This window comes from Geospiza fortis, unplaced genomic scaffold, assembly GCF_000277835.1.
Source record: "Geospiza fortis unplaced genomic scaffold, GeoFor_1.0 scaffold41, whole genome shotgun sequence".
Lineage (NCBI taxonomy): Eukaryota > Metazoa > Chordata > Aves > Passeriformes > Thraupidae > Geospiza > Geospiza fortis.
In genome coordinates this window covers 3,231,480-3,257,682 of record NW_005054299.1, presented here as the reverse complement: position 1 = coordinate 3,257,682, position 26,203 = coordinate 3,231,480, and the positions used below count along the sequence as shown (strand labels likewise).

Here is a 26,203-nt window from a genome sequence, read left to right as displayed (position 1 = left end):
CAGGAAGGGTTTTGACTGTTTTTTGTTCATTTCTAAGAACTGGATTGAGTGAGACATGGATGCATTCCTAACTTGAAGGTAAAAGCTGTGGTACACCTAGGATTTATTTGAACATAAAACCAAACTGAGGTATTACCTGAGACTGCAAGGAGGAGACAAACAGGATTTTAGCACTGTTTTGCTAGCATGGGACTTAATGAAGGTTGGCTTACCCTTACTTGTACATCACAGCTTGCAAATCAGGATTTCTAAGAAAAGGCATATGCCAGCTGCAGTTTTTGCTGCATTCAGGGAATTTTAAAACTCTCTCCGCAATATGAATGCTTGCAAGGATTTTTGCCTCAGGTATACTTAACAGGCTTCTCTACTCAGCTATCCAGTTGCACAAATCTTGTAGAAATTTGAGCTTTGTGAAAATATTTTTGATCCTTCTGTAGAATTTGGGTGGACTGTGAGTTCAAAAACTATGGTAAACCTAGAGAGGAAAGGGGACAGTCATCAAATTACCTCATCATCCTTACAAACAGTGGCAGGAAGACTACAGGGCAGAATAAGAATTGAATTTGGGGTCTGAAAGAAAGAACAGCACCAGGCACCTCCAAGCTTGCCAGCTCCAATTATTCCTCATCCAAGGAGCAAAAAAAGATACAGGGAGACCCTCTCAGAGTTGAAAGAGGTAGGTAATTCTCTCCTTAAAAAAAAAACCAAAACACCCACTTCTGTCAAAAAATGCTGCACTGTTGAAATCTGAACTTTACAAAACCAGTTCAACGTTGCCAAAACCTTGTTTAGAAAAAATAGCAGGGAGGGTGATGAAAGAAGGGGAATGCGTTCCAACAACATCAAAGCATTCTCTTCTATGTTGTTAAAATATTTTTTTATCTTGAAACACAAACTTTTTGTGCTGACATATTTCTTTTTGCATGACAGAAATAATTTTGAAAATTAAAAAAACCCAAAGCAATAGAAAACCCCCATAGAACTGAACACAGACCTAAACAGCTTCCTTTGCTACTCCACTTTCTAATTTAATTTCTCTGGAAAATTTTGGAACTTCAGGCTTTGTTCCAAAGTGGAACAAAACACATTCTGAGATCACAAAATACTTTGTGGAAAAGAACACTGACCTGCTGACAGAGCTATTGTTTGCAAATGCAGGTGGACCTCCAGAGAGAATCAGGAGGCCCAAGACTTGTGCTGCACCCACTAGATAAGCTCACAAGGAACATGAGGAGAATCACTTCATTCATTTCAATGCTTTCTGCATCAGAAGGAAAGAGAAAACTTTGGTTCTTCCCTAAGGACACCCGAGGACATCACCAACAGAAAGAAAAACAAAAGGAAAAAATTATTTATTGATAAATCTTCATCTCTGGAAGTAAAGGGGGGAGGGGGAACGATTCCACTAAAATTCATATTTAAAACCAAACAAACCACCCAAGTATGAAAAAAACTATGCAATATTCCCTCTGCCCTGTTCCCGCCTGCACATTTTCCAGCCTATTCTGGACACACACAGAGAATTCTCCCGTTCTTCTCCCATTCTTTATCATTATAAAAAAAAAAAAAGAGAAAAAAAGAATTTTTGTTTAATTTTCAGATATTGGAGTTATTTGTATGCTACCTTCTAGCTGCCCCCACTACCATGGGCAAACTGCATAAAACACTGCACGATTTTTAATTTCCCCAGCTATGCTTTACAGAAAGTATCATCCAGGACAATCAGATGATAACACAGCAACTTCCAGGCAATGGTTTTCCACTTATGATTTGCAGAAGTCTAGAAGCATGTAGGATACACACAGGGAGCCCACAGAAGGTAAGAAAAGTCAGTCAGTTCACTTGTGCCATGCACATTGGAGAGGTATTTCTATAAAGGATTCAACACTTAAATACTAAACACTTCAACACAGCAAGAAGTAGAAAAGTAAGGATTTCAGTCTTGAATAAAGACTGGTTTCTTCAACATTTCCAGAAGCATTGGGGATGTAAAAGAAGCCTTTTAGGATTTCAGATGTGAAATATTAAACAAAACCAGAAGGAAGAAAAACCCCACTAGTAGAACACAACTGTTAGTGTTACTGTTGCCCTCTTCAGTTTTATAGTAACAAGACTATTTACATAAAGGCAGATGTTTAAAAGCCGGTAGTCTCCTTTCCATTTGTATAATTCAGCCATCAGTGCCGTGAAACCAGGGCTACATTCAGAAAAAAGTTACTGTAAGTTGTCCTTTGGCATCCCAGCTCAAAAGTAACACTCGCGGCTTTCTAAGAAAGGAAACTTGGTGTTACAAAGAGCTCTCAAAGCTAGGATGGATGAGCAACAGCCCAAAGCCCCGAGCGCCGTTTCATGCAATCAGAGTGTGTTTGTCCAAGCTCCAGCTGCTGATCATATCTGGCCAGCCCTGAGAACAACATGACTCAAACGCACAGACTGCCTGAGCTAAAAACGCGTCCAATTATCCAGTGACAGATGGCCCTTCCCGAGCTACCCTTACCTCGCGTAACTCCAGCCTCTGAGCGACAGCCTCCAGGCACTCCTGCCCCGTGCTCTCCACGGACAGGGTGCACTCGATCACGTTGCTGTCCAGCAGACGGATCCTGGTCACGAAGCAGTTCTTGCTCAGCACGTTGTAGCGCCGGGTCCGCCGCAGTTTCAGCCCGAAAGGCATGGCTGAAGGCCGGCGGGATCGCCCCTTCCCCGGGCTCTCCCCAGAGCTAGCAGCACACTTGTCCACCCGCCTCGATGGCTTCTTCAGCTGGCGCTACTCTCCTCCAGAAACGGAGGGAGCTGTCCATTCCTGGGGCAAGCTCCAAGGGATTCCTGCAAAACACACACAAGTAAGGAGACTGAAGCGTGAAACAAGAAGTTCCTGAAGTTCAGTGGGGAAGAAAAAAAGTTTAAGAGTCACATTTTAAAACCATGAAATAAACACCTCCACACACAGGATTGCCAGGCACTCACTACATATCCCAAATGAATACCTTACACAACAAATCTTCCAAAATACTGTTTTGGCGCTGAATTTAAAGCACGGATTTAATTGCAAAGCCGTTCTTTGAGAGGCTCAGTACAAACAGCAACTCTCCAGGGCACACATCCAGAGGTGCTAACTCTCCCACCATTACCCCCACCACAGGGGTCTATAACATAATCTTCGAGTTTTCATGCCCTCGGGCCAGCTTTGAAACCTAGTTTAAAAACCTAAGGAATAGAGGCTTTGAAAAGAGGCGCGATCTTGAAAGAAGAAAGGTTGGCTGCGGGTCCGCAGGAAATGCAGGCACTCAGCACCTCCGAAAAAAATCAAACCTAAAATATGCATGTGAAAAGCAAGAGGCATCCGAGCCATTTCAGAGGAGCCTGCTCCGAGGCAATCCCTCACATTCTGCTGGCTTCCAGCTCCCAACCCTCCTAGGTGGAATGAGTAACGGCAGGAACGCGGCTGCCAGAGACCGGGGCAACACCGAGTGGGAGGAAGAGAACACATATTCTAGATATTGTTTCCAGCTAGTACTCCTAAAATTTATCAGGGACACATGCAACTGCTGAGCCAAAACACAAAGTAGATAGAAGAACTAGAGATACAGAAGTAATGACAGTTATGATGTATGATCCTCACTTGCAAGAACCACTTCTTTTAAACTGAAACAAATCAAAAAAGTTTAGTTAAAACCAGGTTCAAGCTGAACTAAAACAAAGCATTTGCACTGACATAACCAGCTCTAAAATGCCACTTTCCACCTGCCGAGAGGAATGAAGCAAATAGCAAATTACTTGCTACCAGGTCTTCCTGGTTTTGTTTGAATATTCTAGAGCAAAAAGTGGAGGAGCACTAATGGTGACATTTAAGAGTCCATTTCTCTTAACCAATAGTACTGCAAATGAAAAACTAGATCCCATTTCCTCATTTCTTAAGAGCAAGGGAAGGCAGTGCCAGCAGAGTATGCATCATTTGAATGCATCAGCTGAGTGTGACATTTCAAACAGAGAGTACATTGCCCACATGTATCCCTTGGCACAGAACTGCATGAATCAGTTATTTTCAGTTTTTACTCAATTTAGTTGCTATAGAGATAATTAAAAGCTGCCCAATGGACTACAGTGGTTATCATTACACTAGAAAAATAACTATCACATTTTTACATGAAGTGTATTTTCCAAAGCCAGTATAACTTGACATTTATTAGGGAGTTAGAGCAACACAAACATAACAAACAAACAAAAAAACCACAAAAAAAACCCAAAAAAACAAACCCACACAAACAGAAAACCACTGGTTAGGTGTGTGACTAGCCTGGTAGTCTACCAGCATCACCAGACAAAAGCCTAGAGACTGAGAGGGAGCACTGCTATTTGACTGAAGTGCAAACAAACCTATCAAATTAGCTGCTGTGGTTTAATCTCCCATTTTTAGCTTTCATGGGTACAGACATACTGTATTATTTTCATGCAATTGCACGAAGAGAGCTGTTATACCTTGCATTGCTCTAACATCAGAAGCCATCAAAGACATATAAATACATCCTCACAACAATCTGATGAGGCAGGGACATGTTACCCAAGACTCACACAAAAGGAGTTGAAAAAAACATTCACCAGCTCATCCAACACTGCTCAGAACAATGGCTGCAGACCTCATCATCACCATGCAGGACAGGCTACTGCTTTAAGCCCTGGCCAACTACTCACCAACTACCCTGCTGACCAACCTATCTGAAACTACTGCCTGAATCTGAAAAGTGGGAAGAATGAAAGGAAATTACAGAGAGGAAGGGGCGGGGAGGACTACATCTGATCAAGGACAGCATTTCTGTTCAGTCTCTGGCTTCACAGATAATTTAAGCTGGACACAAGGAGAGTTTTAGCTAGTTAATTCAATTTCAAAAAATACTTTTCTCTTTCATTACTGTTAGTTGCACACATTTCCTTGCAGAGCACGAGCCATTCCCTGTATAATAATTGTACAGTTAGCAGTAGCCTAAGGATGAAATCAGTGTTAATTAAAAAACCCCAAGTGTCTGGCCTTGCTGTCCAGGTACATCTACAGCTGGACAAGCCACCCCAGAAGGGGTGTGTGCAAACACCCTATTCTGGAACAAACCCATCAGCTGCTGTGTACCAGAAACGCCAACAAGGATTGGACATTAGCTGTTCTAAGTTGTATCATACACTCAGGAAAACAAGGCCAGTATTTCCCCTGCTTCTCAAAAGCAGTAAAGGAACAGGAGTTTTCCCTTAATTCTGCTGAGGGCAATCAGCTGGCACCATTTTCTCAAGGTGCAGATGTACAAATGGGTTAATGAATGCACTCTGTGTAATACAGACTGGGTTACTTTCTCATTTAACTTAAATATATATATGAATTCCCAATGACATCTCACTCACATAAAAGGTCACACTTAAACTAGTTTCCAGTTAAAGAATTAAATGGGGTGGCAAGGCTGGAAATGCTTAAAAACAACTCAGATTGCCCCAGCTTGTAGAAGCTGTTAATTCTCAAATCAATGCAGGTGTCTGAGTTTTCTGTTTACACATATTCTGGATGTCTGACCAATTTCTCACTGGGTTTTCTGTTAAGGTTACTAAGTATGATCTCAAAGACGAATCATTTACAGGCACCTAAAAGTAAACTAGGTTCTTCAGTGTTTGCATCATCTTAAAAGCATCAGGAGCATTCATTTTTATTCACGGTTATTCTGTAGATGACTGAAAAAAAAGCCATTGAGAGAGAGAAATGTTTTGGTCTTCCAAATAAAGGATTATTCCATTACTGGATCTCTTTTCCCCATTTAAAGGTTGCCTGGGAGAAGCAATGTTCCTAACAAAGTCATCCCAACTGTGCAGGCATTCACAACACTCCCCTCCTCAAACTCACTCTTCCACTTAAAACAAAATCAAACCACTGAAACTAATGCAAGCCTACAAACAGCTAATCAGATAACCAGAACTTGTTCTGATGTTAACAAAGGATTTCTATTAAGAGTATTTCAGGTGTGAAAGGGAGACACAACATCTTTTAAACTGATATTTTCTATTAAGAATTTATTTTTCTGAAGAGAAATTATACTGAGCTCCTTTGGGTACTTTTTTCTTTTTTGTGTATCAATTGCTCTTTGCAAATTAAGCTCATTCTAAGAAGTATGCTGAATTAAACAAGGTTCTTAGTTAGAGCATAAGCTTTGGAATTTAAACATTCTGCTAAGTGGAAATTCTTTATGTTTAAAGTACACACTCTGTAGACCTACAAAACACACACAAAACCTTAAAGTCTTTCAACCATTTCTCAGAAAGCAGCTAGGGAAAAAAAGGTATCCTAAATGCAGTTTCATCAGTTTGAAGACAGATACAATATCTTTGTGGATTCTTGGTAAAAATTTATATTCCCCTACTTCAATGGACCAAGAGAAAGCTGAACAACAAGACAGTTCCTTTGCTATTACATACATTGGAATCAGACTTTTTATGTTATTTACTTGAAAAAGCCATACGGATAAAGTCAATGGCTGTGGAATGGGGAAGACCAAAACTGGGAAAACACAATAAAGAATGAAAACAAATTTCAAATTTGACACAGAATAAAACTAAACCTTCACAATCTCATACCAAGCACAACACAACTTGTCCTAAGAGCCTTCATTAGCAAGCAGCTTAAAGAAAACCACACAAGTCTCAGCTCAAGACACACTTACCTATCTCTTTCTCTATGTGTGACTGAAGAGAAACATCTTTATTTGCCTGGAAGCCTTGCCAGCACACTGCAAAGGCAGCAGACACAGAGGTATGGATCTCTCCAGCAATATTTGATTCCTCCACAGCACCACTGCATCTTGCAAGGGGAGAAAGGAGGACTCCATGACCATTCTTGCAAAAAATCCTTCTCAGTATAGAAGGGGTTTCAAGAGGTATCACTCCCCCACCATTCAGTCATAGAATACTGCTGTTCATATTCCAAAAGGTAGGGGGATAAAAAGGCATAACTCATACAACCAAGAATATCTTGCAAGCACAATGCTGGGGACCAAAGAAACATCTTCAAGATGACACAGCTATAATGGTTTAGGGAGGAAAAGGCTAATCCATTAGTGCTATTAGTGACATTAGAAACTGCTCTTCTTCACTGGCCAGTCCTACATGAAGAACTAGGTCAGATTCACACTGTGATATACAGCACAGAATTGCTTCTGATTTTTTAAGAAAACTTTGTTAGTTTCTGTATAGAATAGAAATTCTCCTTAGGAATTTAAACTACCTGATACAGATAAAAAATTGTGCTTTTCCAAACCAGTAATTTTCTTGTTGTTTTTATTTTTAATTAGATATTACAGTGAAACCAGGTCAAACCACTACTACTCAAAAAGCAAATGAAGTAATATTTTACAGGTTTTCCAAACCTAAAATGAAAATAAGCCAGAAATACTAAAAATTCTTCCTTAGTTCTCCCAAAGTCAGCTGGGACTGGCAAGATTTTTTTTTTTGCTAGTAATTTTAAAAGACAGGCTGAAGGGATCAAGGGAAGCCAAGGTGCTTGGTGGTTCATGAGGAAGAGACCATCAGGCAGAAGCTGCTTTGTGAGGTGAAGGGCACTGCTCCAGTCGTTGGGCATTCTCTCACTTAGTTAGATTTATTTGAAGGCCAGAAGTGAAGAAAAGCTTATAAATAATTAGGGGCAATATAACTCTCAGGACATTTCCAAGTACGTGACTCTCTCCTCTATTACAGACAACAGGTACAAACTGTACCACATTGAAAGGAACATAAAAAAAGAATAAATATCATCTGATACAAAACGCACTTAAAGCGGAACGCTTTCCTTCACTTCGCTTGCTTTTGTACGTAATTTCTGAGACTCCAGGAAGAAAGCAATTATTTCAAACTGCAGCCTGTATTTACCAACAGCCCCTGGCAGCCCTCCAGCATTCCTGGCACTGCAGGAGCAGCAGCACACCTAAGGGAAGTATGTAACCCTGGGCTGGGCAGAGACCGCAGCACGGCATGGCAGCTGCAAGCGGTGTGCTGGCCTGCAGTTTTAGGGAAGAGTAAAAATAACAGTGCATGGGAGATGAGGTCTGACACAATCCATCTCCATCTAGCTGAGTCGTGTCTAGAGGAGGAGATCTCTCTCCTGTGAAACAGCTCTCTCTCCCTTGAGTGCTCTCATGGCAGTTTCATGCAGGTAGAGAACAGCAAGGAACACTTCTGTGCCTAACAAGGTGTTTGTATCCCACCCATTTATGGGTGGAAGTCCCATAAAGCCTCTCAGGAGTCTAATTCATCTCTGGACAGAAGAAAGGGGTATTTAACCCTTACATAATAATAAGTCTTCTGCCACAAGGCCACTGTCTTCAACTACTTGTTTATACAGTCCCTGGGGAGACATAGGCCTCATCCTCAGGCATTTAAATCTCCTTAAAAATTCTTGCAGGCAGGAATTTAAATATTTACCTAATCCAAGCAGTAATAAAATTATTAACACTCTCACCTCTACATTCTGGAAGAGGAGTCAAATTACAATTGAATTTAATTTTTATAACTAATATTCTATGCAGAACTTTTAGAGTTTGTAAGCATCTAGAGATGCCATACCTGTGTGCACGGACAGATGCCAAGGCTTCCCTGGGACATTGGACTCAGAAAGACAACTGTTACCACTGCTGTGAGTCATCAGACAGCAGAGATCAAAAAACCATCTCAGTTAGCATTTCTACTTTCCCAATCCAATCACAGCTTTCCCTTTCCAGGAAAACATACATTCTCCATCAGATCCACCTCTGCTGTAACAGATGGTTTTTGATCTAAGTTGTCGTGTGTTTTCACTGTATTCAGCTTGGGCCAGTTTCTCAATTTCAGTCTAGAGAGGTTTGAATAAAGTCAAAATAACAATTTCAATTCAAAGTTAGAATTCCACCCTTTCATCTCCTTTGTGGCAGTACCCAAGAGAGTACATACTCCATAATTCTGAAGCACATAAAGATTAGTTATTCCACCACTTGTTATTCCCTCCTTGTCTCCCATGTGAAAGTACCACACTTTTAGTGTAAACACACCCTTTTTGTGCATCCACAGAACTATGCAGTTTTGTGGGTACAAATCTGTCAGACAGCACCTAAGTCCTCTCCTGTGACAAGGTCCACAGGTACCAAGTATTTCTATAGGTCCTAGCAAGTCTGTGTCCAACAAATTTTCCATTGCAGACAAGACGTGAACTTCCCAAACTGCAAATCAGCACTTTATCCATTACTTCCTTACTTATCACTCCAGAATACCCACAGCAATTCAACAGGTCTTTCTAAGGCAACTACTGATGGAGGGCTCTTTTTGAGGTAGTCTAAGCACTCTAGTGAGGAGTAACATCTGCACAAAGTAACATAACTACATGACACTTGCATTGCCATCGTGATCAGTTTTAATCCACATCAGTAATGAATGCAGAGTTACCACTCCCGCTGTAGAACGTCGTGTTCTAAAGTTTAAAAAATAAAACAAAAACAACCTACGAAACCAAAATGCCAGACTCCAGTACTTTTCCCTTCCAAATAGGAAATGCTGCCTGTCCATGCCAGGTGTCTGCAGCAGCTCCACCTCCCTGTCATGGCAGGGTTTAGGTCTGCAGGGTACAACAGTTAACCATTTACAACCCTCTCACACCTTGGCTATGTTATTGCAAGACCTCAAATTAGACACAGCCAAGAGCCTGGATGGCACCTGCCCAAGGATGCAGTTTTGTACCTGAGGGAATCTCATTTAAGAGCTCACTTCTGCCAGGAACAGAGAGAGGTCCTGATCTCTTCTCCCTCCCTTAATTCCAGAGCACATTACAACTTGTTTTGTGCCAGCTCTGAAAATCTGCTGGAACCTCCTCCTGGTTTAGCCACTTCACCCCTCTAACTCAGTAAGAGAATATGATCCTTTTCAGCTTGGTTATTGAGTTTAGATAGCTCACAGCAGAGCCCAGATTGAGTAGTTCATCTGGCAGAGGGAAGAAGAGAACCACAGAGCTCAGAGAAGGACAAATAAGAGCAATTCTGCCTTAATTGAAGCAGTTGGTCAGGTCTGGAGAGCAGTTTGTGAAATCACAGCCCAAGGAAAGCTCCTGGTCTCAGCAAGCAGAGGAGCTCCCCAGAACACATCCCCATTATGCCTGTATTGCAAAGCTATGTTGGAATCAACATTTCTTGATCTGAAATAACCAGTTGATTCAAATTGCACTAATTTTTTTGTTCCCCCACTCCAAAATAGAGCATTCTGTAATTAATGTCTATAAGGGGAGTTAACATTGCAACATCTCTATGTGTTATGCTTTCTGCATGGGACAAGCCATTCAGAAGAGGAGAAGCAAGACCAAGACCAGCTTCCTGGTATTCTGGCACATCTTTCTTTTAGACCTTGTACAATATCTGGTCTCTAAGTGCCAGCCTTCAGAAAAGGCACGAGGCCCTGCAGCCTAAATTTTCCCTGAACACTTCATAGTAATGAAAGATCAGGAAAGCCTAACCATTATTGTAAGGGTCAACTATTTAAAGCCTATTATAATCAAGTGACTTAAAAATGTCTGAGTATATTTGACAGGATTCTTTACCTTTTGTCCCTATTTTACCCCTATTGGCTACAATCAGTAGCAACATAGTATTGGTGCCATTTACTTTTCCTCATAGTTAGTTGGCTTTCTAAAATTTTCAGCTTCTTCAGACTTGCTGGAGCTACAGTGATTTTTAAGAGGTTAAATTTCCTGCTAAATGTGATTGATGGGCATGCAAAAATATTACAAAAACAATGAATGATACGCTTAGTAAAAACCACAGAAAAACTTCTTACAACATGTTTCATTATTCTCTCATGTTACAAAGAAAGACATGAGTAAAACTAAGAAGTTCCAAACAGAGGATAACATTTAGAGCAGAATCAATAGCTCCAACAGATCCAAGTATCAGATAGGGGGTAAAATTATATACCCCAGAGCATTCTCACTAGTTAAACATCCACTGGCACAAACTGGTGCCAGTTGGTGTATAATTTTAAATAATGCAATAAAAACTTTATTAAAAAGAAAGACACAAAAATTCAAACATCACCTATTCTGCTTTAATGAAAATATATCTATCCTCAAGAGGTGGCTGCAGTTCCACTTCTGCAGTGGGTTTTTGCAATGGAGCAGTTACAAGAGAGCACTAGGAGATTAGGAGGCAAATAGCCACACTGCTCATGAGAATGAAAGATGTGCCTGCAGCTCATTACATGGCTCTGGTGTCAGATGGAGACTGGAAGCTGCTTACCTGGACTCACACGATGCTGCTGCCAGCTGAGAGCCTGCTGAAAAGGTATGTAACTGCAGCAAAATCTGGTCCCATGCATTTAATTAAGGTGTGATATTTCTGCTCCTGCCTTTCTTCTGTTTTTGAAATGGCGTATACAAGTGAATTTTTACAATTTCTGCTTAGTGATATTCTTGCATATCTTCCATTCTTAATTTTTTTAACATATATCTACCTATATATAGAAGATAGTAATGTCTTTCAAATAAACAGAAACAGGGAAAAGCGGGGTTAAAACTATGGATTTCCAAAATGTATCACATTACCTCCAACTCTTGCAAAAGTCACAAAGGTATTTGTTTCACATAAGGAGGTTGCAACATACATGGATTCCTTGGCCCACCAGCAAAGAAAATGTTTTCTTAATATGTACAATTGAGGGAGAGGGGAAAGATCAACAAGAAGCACTGAATTTGCAACATCTCAAATGTTAACAATGTGGTGGCCACTCTAAACTTCCAAACCTGACCTTCTCCTTACAGGAACAACATCCAGTGCTGCTCCCATTGATGTCAGTAGGAAGACTGGCACCAAGTGAAGCAAGATCCATGCCTGAGGACTTGCAGTAAAAATAAAACTTTGTTCAGTTTCTTGAAGTTTAGAACAATGGTCTACTCTCCTGGAGAGGCTCAATTAACCCCATTCACATATTAGGCAATGAACAGAGCTAATGCAATAGAGGAAAAGTGGCTACAGGTAAGCAATGAGAGCCAAGCATGATAGGGTGAAGAAAAAAGAGAAGAGAGGGAGAAAGAGAAGACAAATAAAGTTAAAAAAGCATGCACACTGTCAATCCCAAACCACAACCAGGCACATTGAGTTACACAAGTAGATACTTCACACAAGATCATAACATGAACTTTTGAACTTGCATGGAAAAAAGCCTCTCCACTACTTAATGCATTAAAACATCAATGCTACAAAATGCTGAAAAAATTCCTTCAAGTTGCATCAAAGGAGGATTATATTGTGGGCACACGCATGAAGAAAGCAAATCTGTTATCGTTACTGAATATAGGCCTTGATGTAAATCACACAGCCACAGTGAATAACTGCATTTGTTTCAACAGCAAAACACCTCATCTGAAATACAGAATAGCTGCCGGAAATGAGTTAATGGCACTTTTCTTTCTGTATTAAAGGATTATTTTCCAGTGCCCACTGTGTGGGCTTAAACACTAGACTGAAACAGTCAAAATACTTAGAAGTAAGATTTATGGCTAAAAAGGGGGAGGCTAGGGGGGGACCTCCTTTGAAGTGACTGACTTCTTTGACCGGTGTCTCAGAATTACAAGGCTACAAAAGAACCCCTCTCTGTGAGCAGCCCCCTGCATTCTTCCTTCATCTCTGTGGCAGATCATATTGATAAACAAAATTTGAAAACAATTACCTGGGAATCACAGTGCTGGATAGCACATAGTAACTGAGATATTATGAACAACAAATGTCTTTTTATTTTCTAATACTTTCAAACAGATATCTTAAACTTTTAACTTCTACTTCAAACACCACTTCAGCCATCAACATTAATCCTTCAGCAGTATGTTTTCAAAAGGTTTCAAATGAGCTTGAGAGAAAAATCAGGAGTTTACTTCCACAGTATTCCAAAAGATGTTGCTAGCTACATTGATAGAAGAACAAATTGCACCAACTGAACCCCATATTCTTTCATTATTCAAAAGTGAAATTATCCTTTTTTAGTTGCAGCAGTGCTATAATAGATTGGTTGAGACTGGCTGCTTATTTCCTCTAACATATTATTTGTCATTAATTCTATTCAAGAGAACAGCTTTGCAGTGAAGGCTAGTAAAACTAATAGCTCTGGAGTGCAAAATACATGCTGTAGCTTTATACATAAACCCACTGTAATAAATTCTAGAAACTGTGGCATGCCATTCTTTGTTCACCTTTCCAAACAGTACTTTGATAACCACTTTACAACCTTTCACCATAAGTCTGCACAAAATATTCACACTTTAACATATGGTGATAGCTTTATTTGGAATCATATCTGAGGTTATCAGCTTTTAATGAGATTATAACCTGATTCTTTTTATCTCCCGTTAGAGAAAGTAGTTGTGTTGTAATGCTTCAGAGTAAAAAATTGCTTTGCAGAAAATTTGACTTTGTCATGAGCTGAAAAGAAATTCTTCTTTAAAATAAACCATCCTTATTTCTTGCTCATATTAATCCATTTTTATGTTAACATTTTAGCACACGATTGGAGCAATAAATGTCAAAATTTACTTGCAAGTTTGTGCCCCTCTGTAGTTCCTGTAGTAGACTTTGTATATTAAAATAAAGACTTCATATATTAAAATGGAGAGAGACAAAAAACCATCAAAACAGAACATGAACATTTTCTTGTTTTGCTGTTCTTTACAAGCAACTCAGCTTCGAAACAGACAAGAGTTAGTCTGATTTCTAGTTCTCAAATGATAAGCAGCAAGGTTACTCTAAATTTAGATTCCACAATTTATTAAAACAGCCTGGATCTAAGCACAACTTGCACAAAATCAAAACACCTTCTATACAACCACAGGTAGGTGTGTTTATTGTATGTTTATATCAAAGTGGCACAAATAGGCCTTTGATCCACTGGATCCACTGCAGTGGCCATTGAAGTTCTGCAGGCAAAGAAAAATACTATATATAGGTTATGTACGCTTATTTTCTTCTAAGCACAAAACCTAAACACCAAAAGAGAAGAAGGTGGAGTAAAAGAAATAATAATTAAACAGCCTCTCTGTATGCATGAGGTTTTCTTAGTCGTTATCACAAAACTGGACCTGCAGAAACCTAAGGGGATGAGGTATCCCTAAGACTTACACACAGTTTAACTGCAACACAGAGAGAAGCAAGAGAAGAAACAAGGAACAAAAATAAAAAGTAGAGAAAGCTCATATGGCACAGCCCTCCCTGTAATTCTGTCTCTGGTTAGCAAGTTGGAATCATTTCATTTCTCTGACTTGAAGCCTGATATTCACATTCCTCTGTGGCTTAATGTGGACATGGACTACAGACTGCACTCATGTCTTAAAGGAGCTAAATGATTAGCACAGCAAGCCCACAGACTCCAAGAGGGACGGCAAGAAACTTTACATTCCCATCCACTTTGAAGAAAAAGGAAATTAAATTTCTTCATTCCTAGTTTTGTTGTGCAGTAGGCAATGGATATGTGGATGTAGTGATTGCCTTTACCAAAAGTAAGTAAAATCTATCCTTGGCAGTAGTGAAGACACTCAAGCCTCCTGAAGTGCTGTTAAGTGTGACCACCACTCCTGGAAAATCAAACACCCTGTATCAACACAGCCAAGTCTCCAGCTTCAGCCTTTCTAAAACCAGTGCAGAGTGGCAACAGGCTGAACAGAAATGAAACAGCAAAGACGTGACACCAGCGTGCATTTCGTTCAACAATTTACCACAAAGACAAGCCCGTGCTAACACAAATTCCTATAATCACGGAAGAACAAGTTGCTGTTTGTGATGAAAAAAATGGAGCAGACCAAACCATGTGTGATGCTGTCTCACAGCAACATCTACTGCACACAAGACACCAGTTTCAGTGGGCAGGGAAAGGGAAATGCTCCCCACCAAGCGGCCACAGCTCTGCAATTCCACCCAAGCTATTTATTGCTGCTAAAGTTCAGCGTTCCCATTTGCAGATGCAAAGTTATGGGACAAACTTGCCAAGAATTAACTGGCCTGCCTCTTTTTAAAATGGTTAGCTGTACTTTTGAAAGAGTTACTAAGGACCAAAGGGTCACAGGGTAATTATTTACAGAATGGATGCCAGGGATGAAGTGACAGATAAAGCCATTACAAAGATCATGCAGAGTAAGGAATGAAAAATTCCTGCAATTTATTGTCTATCACTGTGAAGTGTGATTCTGAGATAGCACCAGCTCTGCTCTTTCCTCTTTATAGTGATAGACTATAATGACTCAAGACCTTTAATTCTCCATTTCCAACTTCATACTGGATCTATTCAAGAAGGTAAAAAAAGATGAAATCAAGCCCGTCACACAGTAGATAGACATCATGAAGAGGTGATGTTGCCTTGCTTTGGTTTGGAAGGTATCCAGCCCAATTGTGACAGAAATTAAGTGTTCCCTTTCAGCTAAATAAAAGCTGTGGTTGCAGTACAAACCACGGCCCTGCACTTCAGCATAAGGAGGGTTTACAACCTGCTCTTGTGGGAGGGTGACTGGAGGCAGCACAGTTCAGCCATGACTCTCTAAGAGGGAACAGGATCACTGGAAGAGAGTTTTAAAAATCCTTCTGAAAGACAGAACAGCTCATATCTTCCCCAGCCACTCCCCCACTCCAGAATACAGGACACTCAGTCCAGAAGCATTTTCAGGGCCTAAATATAACACAGGCATTCACATAGCATAAATAGGAGAATCCTTCTGAAGTGCTGTCTTCAAAACAACCTTCATTTTTCAGTAGGGCCAGAATCCAAAGTCATATACTGGCATGTCAAATTCCGGATATCCTCCTAAGAAAAATGAATTTATTGTTATTTTACCTGGCTATTTTTATAAAGTTTCTGGAAACAAGAAGCATTAACTGTATTTAATTAATACTCATACACCTTCATGTTTCTCTTTGGTCACAAGCCAAGATTTGATGGAATATGATCATATCCTTATGGGATTTCATCACATCAGTTTTCATTGGCAACCAGTGATTACATACCCCAAAGGAAGCTGCTAGATTTTTTCAGTCTTTTTCCTAAGCTTTGATATATAAACTTGTCAAAGTAAAAAATAGCTGACCCTTAATATTACAGTTCATGCCAAAAATAATATGAAGCTATTAGAATCACAAAACCTAGAATTCAATTAGAAAATGAATACTGCAAAATATCCAAGTAGAAGCATTATGATTATATCAAGAAAGAGTAAGCAAAAGGAAGTGGAGTTTTGAAGAAAAGCTAACCTGCTACTCATGATGGACAAATTTCAAAACCCTTTGTTTCTATCTCTAAACTCTCCAGTAAACCAAACATTTTAATTGGCAGTAGGATGTATGTACTGGCAGATATATGTCTTCTGACAGTGACAAGGACAGCACCAAATCTGCTACCATGTTTTCACAATGGAAATTCAAAAAATAAACTAGTAGAGCCAAAAGACCAAGTTGATATTGCTGGAACCTTCTTCAGGTCACTGGGCTATATAAGCAAGAGTCAAATAGCACCCCTTCACTACTATGACTTATGAAAGTACTCAGTCTGACACTAGGAAAATAACAGACACTATTTATTTTGTTAGTTTTAAGTTAGAGTGGGAATTTAATTTGCAGAGGGGGGAAAAACATCACTTTGGCATAAAGTGGAGAGAGAAGAGGGAGAAAAAGAAAAAAGACTGGCAAAGATAAGCAAAGAACATGGAGAAAACATTTTTTCAGTGCAGATAGAAAAGGAAAAAAACTTTCCAGCTGTTGGCCAATTTTTATAAGTTTTAAAAGTGTTCTGAAGAAGTAAAACAGTGAGTGGCATGAATTTCATGTAACATACATAATTCAGGAAACTTCTAAACTCCTTTGCCTATTCCAATTGCACTTTTCCCCACTGTAATCAAAGTTCACAATTTTTTAATTTTTTTGCAGAGAGCCAGTAAAAAGCAACTCTAACTCTTCTAACTTGTGTTCTAAACAAAGAATGCACAAAAATCTGAGTCTCATATTACTGATCAAAAAGAAATCTAGAAACCACCTCAATCCTAATTTATGTTTAGCTCCTTCAGTAGGGAGGTCCAACATAACTACTCACCACTCATTCGCTAGAGTCAGGCTCATCCTTTTATGTGTGTTATTACTCAAGACAGCAGATGAGAGCAATTACACCATTCCATGAAAAAAGTTCACATTTGCATATTGCTATCATCTTGTACCTCATAGATGTGAGAATTATACATTTTCCTCATCTGTACACAAATATTACAGCAGTTTCAAAAGTCAGAAAGATGAATTATCCCATTCTGGAATCAAGCCTGCCTGCAACCCTAGACATCAAATAGCTTCCCAATTTCTCACCCTGCTTTTCCTTGCAACAGTCTTTGTGCATCTTAAGAGGTTCTAGAAAACAAAATTAACTACTCTCATAGACAAGAAAAGTAATAATGTACTACATAATTTTCTTCCACTAATACAGCTACCTGTGGAATATTGGGAAATTACAAACCAGAGAAGTTTATCTGTGATCCTGAGAAAAGGAGGGAGAGGTTGAAGCAAGAACACCTAAATTGAATGGTCCACACAGCTGAGGAGGTTTCAACACCTTCTTTCAGCTGGAGAAAGAAGATAGTAATAACATAAAAGCTCTCAAGTGGTATAAAAATTATGTGCCTTAACTATATCCCATATATAATTAGCTTCCCTTCACAGGGTGGTACCCTGAATACCACACAATGAAACAAGAGGAAGAGTCTGGCTATAGACATCAGGATAAACGTCCTTTTATAAGAATTGTTCTCCTTCTACAGATCTAAGAGTGAAATGCCCCATATGACGTTTTATTCTCCTGTAAATGAAGAACACAACATGCAGACTTCCTGTAGTGGAACACACTTTTCTTTTCCATGTGCAAATTTGCCAAGTTTAAACAGAGAAAAATATTATATGTATCCATGGATATCTAATTTTAGAAAGACAAACAATTCTCTTGCTCCAGCAGCAGGTTGGAAAAATGGTAAGAAGGAAATAATTATTACAAGTCTTATGGAAAAGAGCTGTGACAATAAGTGACGCGCACAAAACATAGTAAGGACTGGGCTGGGCAACTGTCCATGAGGAAAACAAAGCTTTTGTGGGCTCTGCATCTGATATGGACAGGTTACAGTTAAAGCCATCACATCTTACTGACATCTTGATACACTAATTTTTCTCCAGGGGAAAAGCTTTGGGAAGGTTGATACCTTTAGGGCCCTTGCAGCCTTTGTCAAGCCCTGTGTCATGTTAGCAAGCACAGAGATTGGCATTATGATGGCTCCATAAAAGCAACTGTAATGTCTGCTTGTCATTTATAAACTTCATTTTCCAAAGTCACTCTGGTTTTGGCTTACAGAATTTGGTCAGAACTCTTCAGAAACTCAACTGGGCAAATTTTCTTCCTATAGTCTGAAGTAGATAGAGATGGAGATATAGATAGTTCTATTACATGCAAGCACATATTCATCACATACTATATAGTTCTTGCTACTACAAAACAGTAAAAGTCAGTATGTGAAATGTAAAGAAATACAAAGAAAAATATTTATGTTCATACAGAACCAGCGTGCTCTAATGAAGAGGCAAACAACAAAGACAAGCATCTAAAAAGAGAAAATGGATAAACCCCATGGATGTTATGAGTTCTGGAACAAAAGTCCAGACTCTCTTTAGAAATGGAGTGCCAGTGCTGGAAAATTCCTGCTAAAACCAAGATATGGCAGAGTCCCTGTGCTTACCTTAGGTAGCTGCTAAAGTTAGCAGCAGTCTCCAAGGTAAAACTCACTAGTTTCCAGTACCAGAAAAATTTATTCCTCAGAATTACAAGCTGTCTAATTAGCAACTGAGCTAGCTAGCTAGTTTCAATTATGAACAAGCACTGTAATGCAGATATACCTTCAGGTTGTGTTATGCAATTTATAAAACACTTTCATTCTTTAAATATACTGTTAATTAAGATTCGTGAAAACAAGTATTGCTATCTCACTTTCAGAACTGAAGCCTGCCTTGCATTTCTAATTCTTCTGTCCAGAATTAGTGGACAGAAGTTTATCAGTACTTAAGGCACACTGAATCCTACTTAAACTTTCCAGGTCAGCTGAGCTTAAAAATTACATTTGTTTTCTTTCCCCAGCTCTTCCTCATAGAAAGTCCCCACATGATTGTACCAATCAGAAATCAAATTTGCAATCTTGGGATGATCCTAAATGCTTGATTTTGTTTGTTAACTATATCATTTACAAAAGGCAAAAGAATATTATCCAGAAGGACAGAGAAAGAAAAAATAACTGAATTATCATGATGTCAAAAGTATGACAGGGCTTGTGACTTCCTAAAGACAAAAATAAATAAATTCATTGTTCAAACTGAGACATTGCTAATGCTAAATCCTAAAAAATACATCTCCCTGACATTAAATTCAATAAAATATTGTCCAGAAATGCACCTCCTGTTTAATCCAATTTGCAATTCAATTATCTTGGTTAAGAAAACAAACATTAAAATACACATAACTAAAATTAGCCTCATTGTTCATTAATACTAAACTTTACGTAGATGGTCTAAGGACAAAGTAACCATCCAAGGCCAACAAAAAAACAAAAGGCCAGAAAAAAAAAGTAACAGCGCATTTTTTAAAGGGCAGTTTTGAAATTTACTATAATATCTAGAAATAGCCACTGAACAATTACAGTTACAAATTTAGCTTGCCAAATTACCACCGCATAAATCCAGCTAGTTATTCTGGATCCCATGCAGGGCACTAGCATCCCCTTCTCAAAGTCCTGCTAAGTTCTTTTAAAATACAGACCAACTGATGTCCCTCCTTTAACTCCCTCTGCGGTTCTTTGTTAGTGCCTGACTCAATTTTCTGTTTCCTTATTTTTATCACACATGAGAACACTGGGATATTTAGACTACTTACAATGTTCAAAATGTTTTTGAATTGAAATAGCCAAAATAATCCAAATAAAATTAATCACGAGTAAACAGTGATACACAACATATTTCCCTCTTTTAAAACCTTTTTTTTACCCCAAATTTTATCTGCTAAAAGTTTACCAGCCAGACTTCCTCCCCCTGCTCCAGCCACTCAGGCACTGCGAAGAGGCTGAATCTCTCTCCCAGCAGCCAGCCAGGAATTCCCTAATTTCCGACCCAAGCAGTGACCCATGCTGAGCCAGGGCTGCCCTGACAACCAGGTACTCCTTGCTTCCCACTCCCTGTGCTGGCAAACCTCAACAAAAATTCTTCCTTTCAAACAATATGACTTGAAAACAAACCAAACAAATGTTCCTAAAAATCCCCATAATGGGGAGTTGAAACTTGTCCGTGGATGCACACACAGACAAAAAATACCTCAAGCAGATATGACACTGCATGGGAAGCCAGAAGCCTGTTGGTGTGCTCAGGACCTGACAGGGTGGTTTGAAACACGATACAGGCCCTTTGATACAGCTCATGAGTTTAGAAGTGGAGGGGCCGTATCCTATTAAAAATAACAGGAAATTGGCCACAGCAATAAATCTAAAGCTTTGGCTGTTGCAATTTCTTATCTGCCATGAGCAGCTGGTGGTGTGCAAAAAGGCCATGCAACTTTTCCTTCTCAGAAAAAGAAAACAAACAAACAATTAAAAAATCATTCCAAAACTGCAGTTTCCATTTGGTGATAGCTTGCATCAGTCAGCTGACAGCCTTGGGAGACCTAGATCCCCAAGATCTTTTCCTGTCACACCAGGATATTGATGATTTACTGCTGCCTCCAGGCAAAACCAAGCCACTGAGAAAGTGAAGATGGTGCACTAAGGTTCACAAGTCCCAAGGAACCTCATCAGAGGGTTTGGCACTCCTGACAGTACTTTTCTCATGCAATTTCTGCCTCCATGTGATATCTCTCTGTCTTCTCTGATAGTATTTTTCTCTTTACCTACTGAAACAATTTAAGATCCAAGAGGACAGTAGCTGCTTCTAATGGCTTACCAACACTTAAAAGGGACTGCACCAGGCAGTGCAATTTCCACTAGTGGAGAAGCATCTTCTGCTGGGCTGGAAAAAAAAAGGATGAGGGGGCAGGGAAGAAGTAGCCAAGGCTCTTCCTCAAATGGAATAAAATACAAACGTCAGAGGATTTCATTCAACTGGCAGAGACTACACTGAGCTTTTTGCCAGCATAACTGCGTCTGCTGTGGGTATGACTTGTTTTCCCACTCATAAAAGGAAGAGCTTTGCCAACAAAACTTTAAAGACTAAGACCAACAACGTGGGTGTGGGGTTCGGTGTGTTTTCAGTACACATGGGTGAAGTTAACTATGGTCCAGTTTCCTGCCAATCTAATCCACACATCATGTAGTGCAGTATTTTCTTTCTTTTTTATTCTGATTAGGTCCTGCAAGCATTTCTGGAGCAGACTTTTCAGACAATCCTCCTCCGAAGCAATTCTTTTTTTTTAATCCTAGTGTAAGATCCCAAAGGTGGAAAAAACTTAAGGGCCAAGTGGTTCAATACAAAGGGCAGATGTCTACTTTAAGAGTTAAAAGCACTTCTAAAACATGTATATTTTGCCTGCATTTAGACAACCACAACATGTTAGTTGTATGAGATACAATGGAAAGATGAAACCACTGCACCTACTGAAAAAACCCCAATCATCATCAACAAAAAAACATTCTTCCAGCCCTAGAGACTTAAAAACCAGAAGAAACTAATTATAGCAGAATAGTTAGAACATGCTTGGAGATCACCTCACTTGTGAGTATGTGCCAAAACCAGGGCTCAGTTCTCTCCTGCTCCCTTGGAGGAAGATGGAAGGGAATTAAGTTCTAATTTGGATACTGCAGGACCCCAAGAACTATGTCCCCTTGAAAAATATATAAGAGAACAGATTGAAACAACTTCCTCTCCCTTGCATACAGCAATTCTGTAAAGCTGTTTCTTTGCTGGAAAAGCTGTGCTAGAGCTGGGCCTGCTATGTGCACCTTCTCATCTCAGTTATCCAATTTTGTATTTCTTCAACCAGCTCCTGATCCCAAGCATGAGGAAGGCTCCACATATTTTTCAGCAGCCTCCAAGCAGAAAAGGTTGTGAGCCAAAAAGTTCCACTCCTTGATATTACTCCTCGATAGTCTCTTCTCTAGCCCCAAAAAGCCTAATAAAGAAGTCCATAGAGTGCATGGTGATCCCACTGGAAAGAAAACTAACATTGGCAAAGGAATTACTAGGCTACCAAAATTACTTTCCACTAGCATATTAGAAGGGAGAGTTAGGGGTATGGAATTTCTTCATGCTTGAGAGCTAACTCTCGCCAACACTAACCCATCTGTCGTACACTGTTTTATGTCTGCTTTGATTTCTTTTTTTCTTTGCTGCAAAAAAAGAAACGCACATCAGAAATGTTACAGACCACCAGATTTGTTTCATATATTATCAAAGCTAAACATTCAAGAATTTTATGGAGATTAAGAGATTAGAGTCCGAGAGGTTTTATTCTTCCCTGTGCAAGGCTCTCTCTTTCAATCAATTTAAAAAGTGAAGTTCAAGGTATGTTGTTAATTCCTGAGGGGAAATGATACATAACCCACATGCACAAAGAAGTTGGCTTGCAAGCAGTTGTTTTTACAGCACGGAATCTGTTTCAATCTATGTTTGTTTAACAAGATGCAAGTCTAACAATGGTAATTTACTAAAAGCTTGTGCACAAAGTATGTACAATACCAGAAACAATGGTCATAACTCCTTCCAAAGATACAAAAGCATCTACAAAACTATCAAAACATAGGCACTGCCCTGGATTAGTTGTTTCAAAACCCAACATTCCAAACAGCTTCATCATTTCAGTAATCCATCTATAAACATTTAACTAATTTTGGACTACTGTTTTGCATTCCAGCAATGAGTTACTGCCAGTCAGTCCAACACAAAATTTCACTATTTGTATTTTCACCGTTTTTTTTTTAAGCCATAGTATCATTACTGTTTGCTCAGACAACTTTTGCAGCAGTAAATTGTGGCTTAAGTATTGAACTAGGAACACCAATCATTCAAACAGCTATTTACTATTAAGTTCCTCAATCTATATTTAAGCACTTGAATAACCACCTGCTTGTACAGCTAATGGCCAGTGACCACACAGCTGCAGAAGGGGACCCTGCCTCTCCAGCAAGCCTGTTTTTCAGTGCTCAGGCCCAACCTGCATCCTGCAGCATCACAACCATAATAACATTTTGAAATGATTCATTATTTACAATTTATTTGAGGCTTACTAGATGATATTCTGTTCTCCATGAGAACCCAACAGAGCTAAATGAATCTTCATGATGAACAACAACTTGTGCCTTTAGCTATTGCATCAGATGGTCAAAGCTTCTTCAGTCCTTACCCTGTGTGCTCCTAACACTTGTATTTTACAGAACATGTCTCACCATGTTTTGTACCTGCTCACTGTCTGCACCAGAATACTGAATCTCTCTTTGTCATGCTGAACATGTGGACCATAAAAAAAATTTGGTTCAGCATTAGCATTTTGCCCCCAGACACAGTTTTACCTCAAGATAGCACAGAAACTTCTAAATGGACAGGTCACTTCATTAAAAAAGAATCAACCAGAAAACAATCAGGTGTAGCAATTCCCCTCGAGCCTTAAAAAACAATTAACAACATCTACAAAGGGCATTAAAAACCTTAGAAATACTTGCTTGGCAACAACAAACAATGCACAAACCTGCTCCTGAGGACAGCTGGGGAGTGGGTTGCAGACAGTTATATTGTAGTAAGGTCTGTAAACCATGGGTGTTTACAGCACACTTCTTACTACCTTCAAAAATAAAGTGTTCCACATTTCAGACACATTTGGTCTTAGTTCACTGTGGCAATCAGTTAGCCATCATTCAATCACACACACTTGGAAGGTGACTCACCAGATGTCAGGTGTTTAACTTGCATGTTCCCCAAGTAATATCTAGCTGCTGACATTTTTTTCTTCCCTGCCTCCAAAGCACTGTGCACAAATGATCACAGTAGTGGGAACTTGCATCAGAGGATTAATACAATTAGTTATCATGGTTAGGATTAATATCATTAGGAGAAATATGCAATGCCATAACCACTCTGAATCTTGTAACAACCATGAGAGAAGCTGCAAGTGTGTCTATAAAGAAAGTAATCACGGGAATGAAATTTTCAAGATTCTCTGAAAATTGTTTTTTTCTGATAGTGCTCTATTTCTCAATTCTTCAGCCACTACAATGCAGGCACCATCATTCTTTTATTTCTTTAAAGAAATATAAATTCAATGGTGCTACCTATTTGAAGTAGACCTTGCATTTTAATTTAGCATATTTTGAAACAGTACCAAGTCATACACCTCACTGTTCTTCCCTTACTGGCAGGCGTCAATGTATTCAGCACTCAGAGCATCTGGTTAGCAAGATGTGGCAGCCTTCAAATTTTGGAATTCCTTTCAGTGTTACTCTAAAAGAGGATTGTTTTGATCCCCAAGTCCAGATGGTATCTCAGAATTGTCCAACTCCTCCTTTCAAGATAGCTGCCACTATTGTTCCAGAGGGCCAAGCAAACAGGCTTTTCAAAGCAAGCCATCACTACTGGAGATAGTCTATCTAAGGAAGTTCACAACACCTAAATTCTCTGATAAGCACTTGCAGGAGAGTTTCTGTAAATCAAAACTATTTCTCCAGTGTGTCAGGCTAGAGCTTTGAAGTCTCCTGCAGCTGCTGGGCTGGTAGCACCAGGTGATAGATTTCCTCAGAAACCTCTGAGTGCTGATCCTAAAACTGCAACAAATAGCCTTCAGGGTTGTCTTGGACAGAGAGCCTGATTCTACAGCTAGCAAAATGTCAGAGCTTGCATGAAAAAAACCAATGTACTGAAAATACTTGTCAGCAACACAAGGAGGCAAGAAGAGCAATTCCCATTAGAAGAGAAGATTCTGATTCCTATAGCCGCTTGTGCACTGCCTCATGTGCCCAACAGACCTCTGAGAACCACAGAATCATTAAGGTTGGAAAAGACCTCTAAAATTATCAAATACAATCTCTGACTGAACACTGCCATGCCAACTAAGTGCCATGTCAAGATGTTTCCCACTTCTAGGGTTGGTCACTCCACCACCACCCTGGCCTGCCCATCCCAATGCTTACCCAACCTTTCACTGAAGAATTTTTTCTTGATATTCAACCTGAACTTCCCCTGGTCCAACTTGAGGCCATTTCCACTGGCTACTTTACAAAGGCAATAACTTAATGCAATTCATCACATAACCAAATAAATAAAACAGTTATTTGATCCTTCAATAGGAAAAAGTACATGTACATGAACTTGTGGAGAGGTTCATTGACAACAAAGCACTGCAGACTAAAGCCAGGCTTTTTGTACCAAAAAATTTTATGAAGTAATTATAAGGGCATCCTCAACCTCTTGCAATATAACACCAATTTTTCTGCAAATTGTATAAAAACTACTGGCATTGAATGCACCAGAAGCAGTCTGTTTCTGCAAAATCCAGGAAATTTAATATAAAAATTCTCCTTTTACAAAAAAAAGCTGCATTTTTAGCAGTTTAATAAGTGAGAAAAGAAGTGCCAGTACACATCTCAGTCTCTACAATTTAATCCTTTTTTACTTGCACAGAATCTTCATCTACTATGTGCAGTTACCAGGAATCACATTTTGCAGCTACTAAACCAATTTATAAACGGAAAAAGGGAAGCACTTATTTTCACCTTTTGTGGGGTGACACTTCAAGGGAAAAGTTAACAAATGTAACTTGAGAAATACCTTGGAGTATACAGAAAAAATACTTCACAGAATGCAGGGGACAGGGAGAATAGAAACCAGATATTATCATCATCATTACTATTAACCTTTTATTACAGATAAAACAACAAAGAAGTATAAGAAAATGAGGTGCTTAAAGTTTCTTAATAAGCCCAACCAGAGAAACCAACACTCCTCAATGCTTTGGAGAAGTCCTTTGTTTAATCCAATCTAGAAGTGAAATTATCCTTTTTGAAGCGCAAAACAAAAAAGCTGTGCAGAGAAAGTGACTGTATCACTATGATTAAGGAAATCCTCTTCCTCCAGATGGGTTTCCCCACCACGACACTACAAATTCAACAAGCCACATTTGGTCCAAGTCTTTAACAGCTATATACATTTCAGGAGGTCTT

General features: G+C 39.3%; 1 protein-coding gene across 1 annotated transcript in view; it reads right to left on the bottom strand.

Moving 5' to 3' along the window:
* PTPN14 (protein tyrosine phosphatase non-receptor type 14) overlaps positions 1-26,203 on the bottom strand; it is a 107,656-nt gene that overhangs the window by 65,802 nt on the left and 15,651 nt on the right. The window contains 1 exon segment of the mRNA XM_005416158.2: positions 2,498-2,823. Coding sequence (XP_005416215.2) covers positions 2,498-2,671 — 174 coding nt within the window. The 5' untranslated portion in view covers positions 2,672-2,823.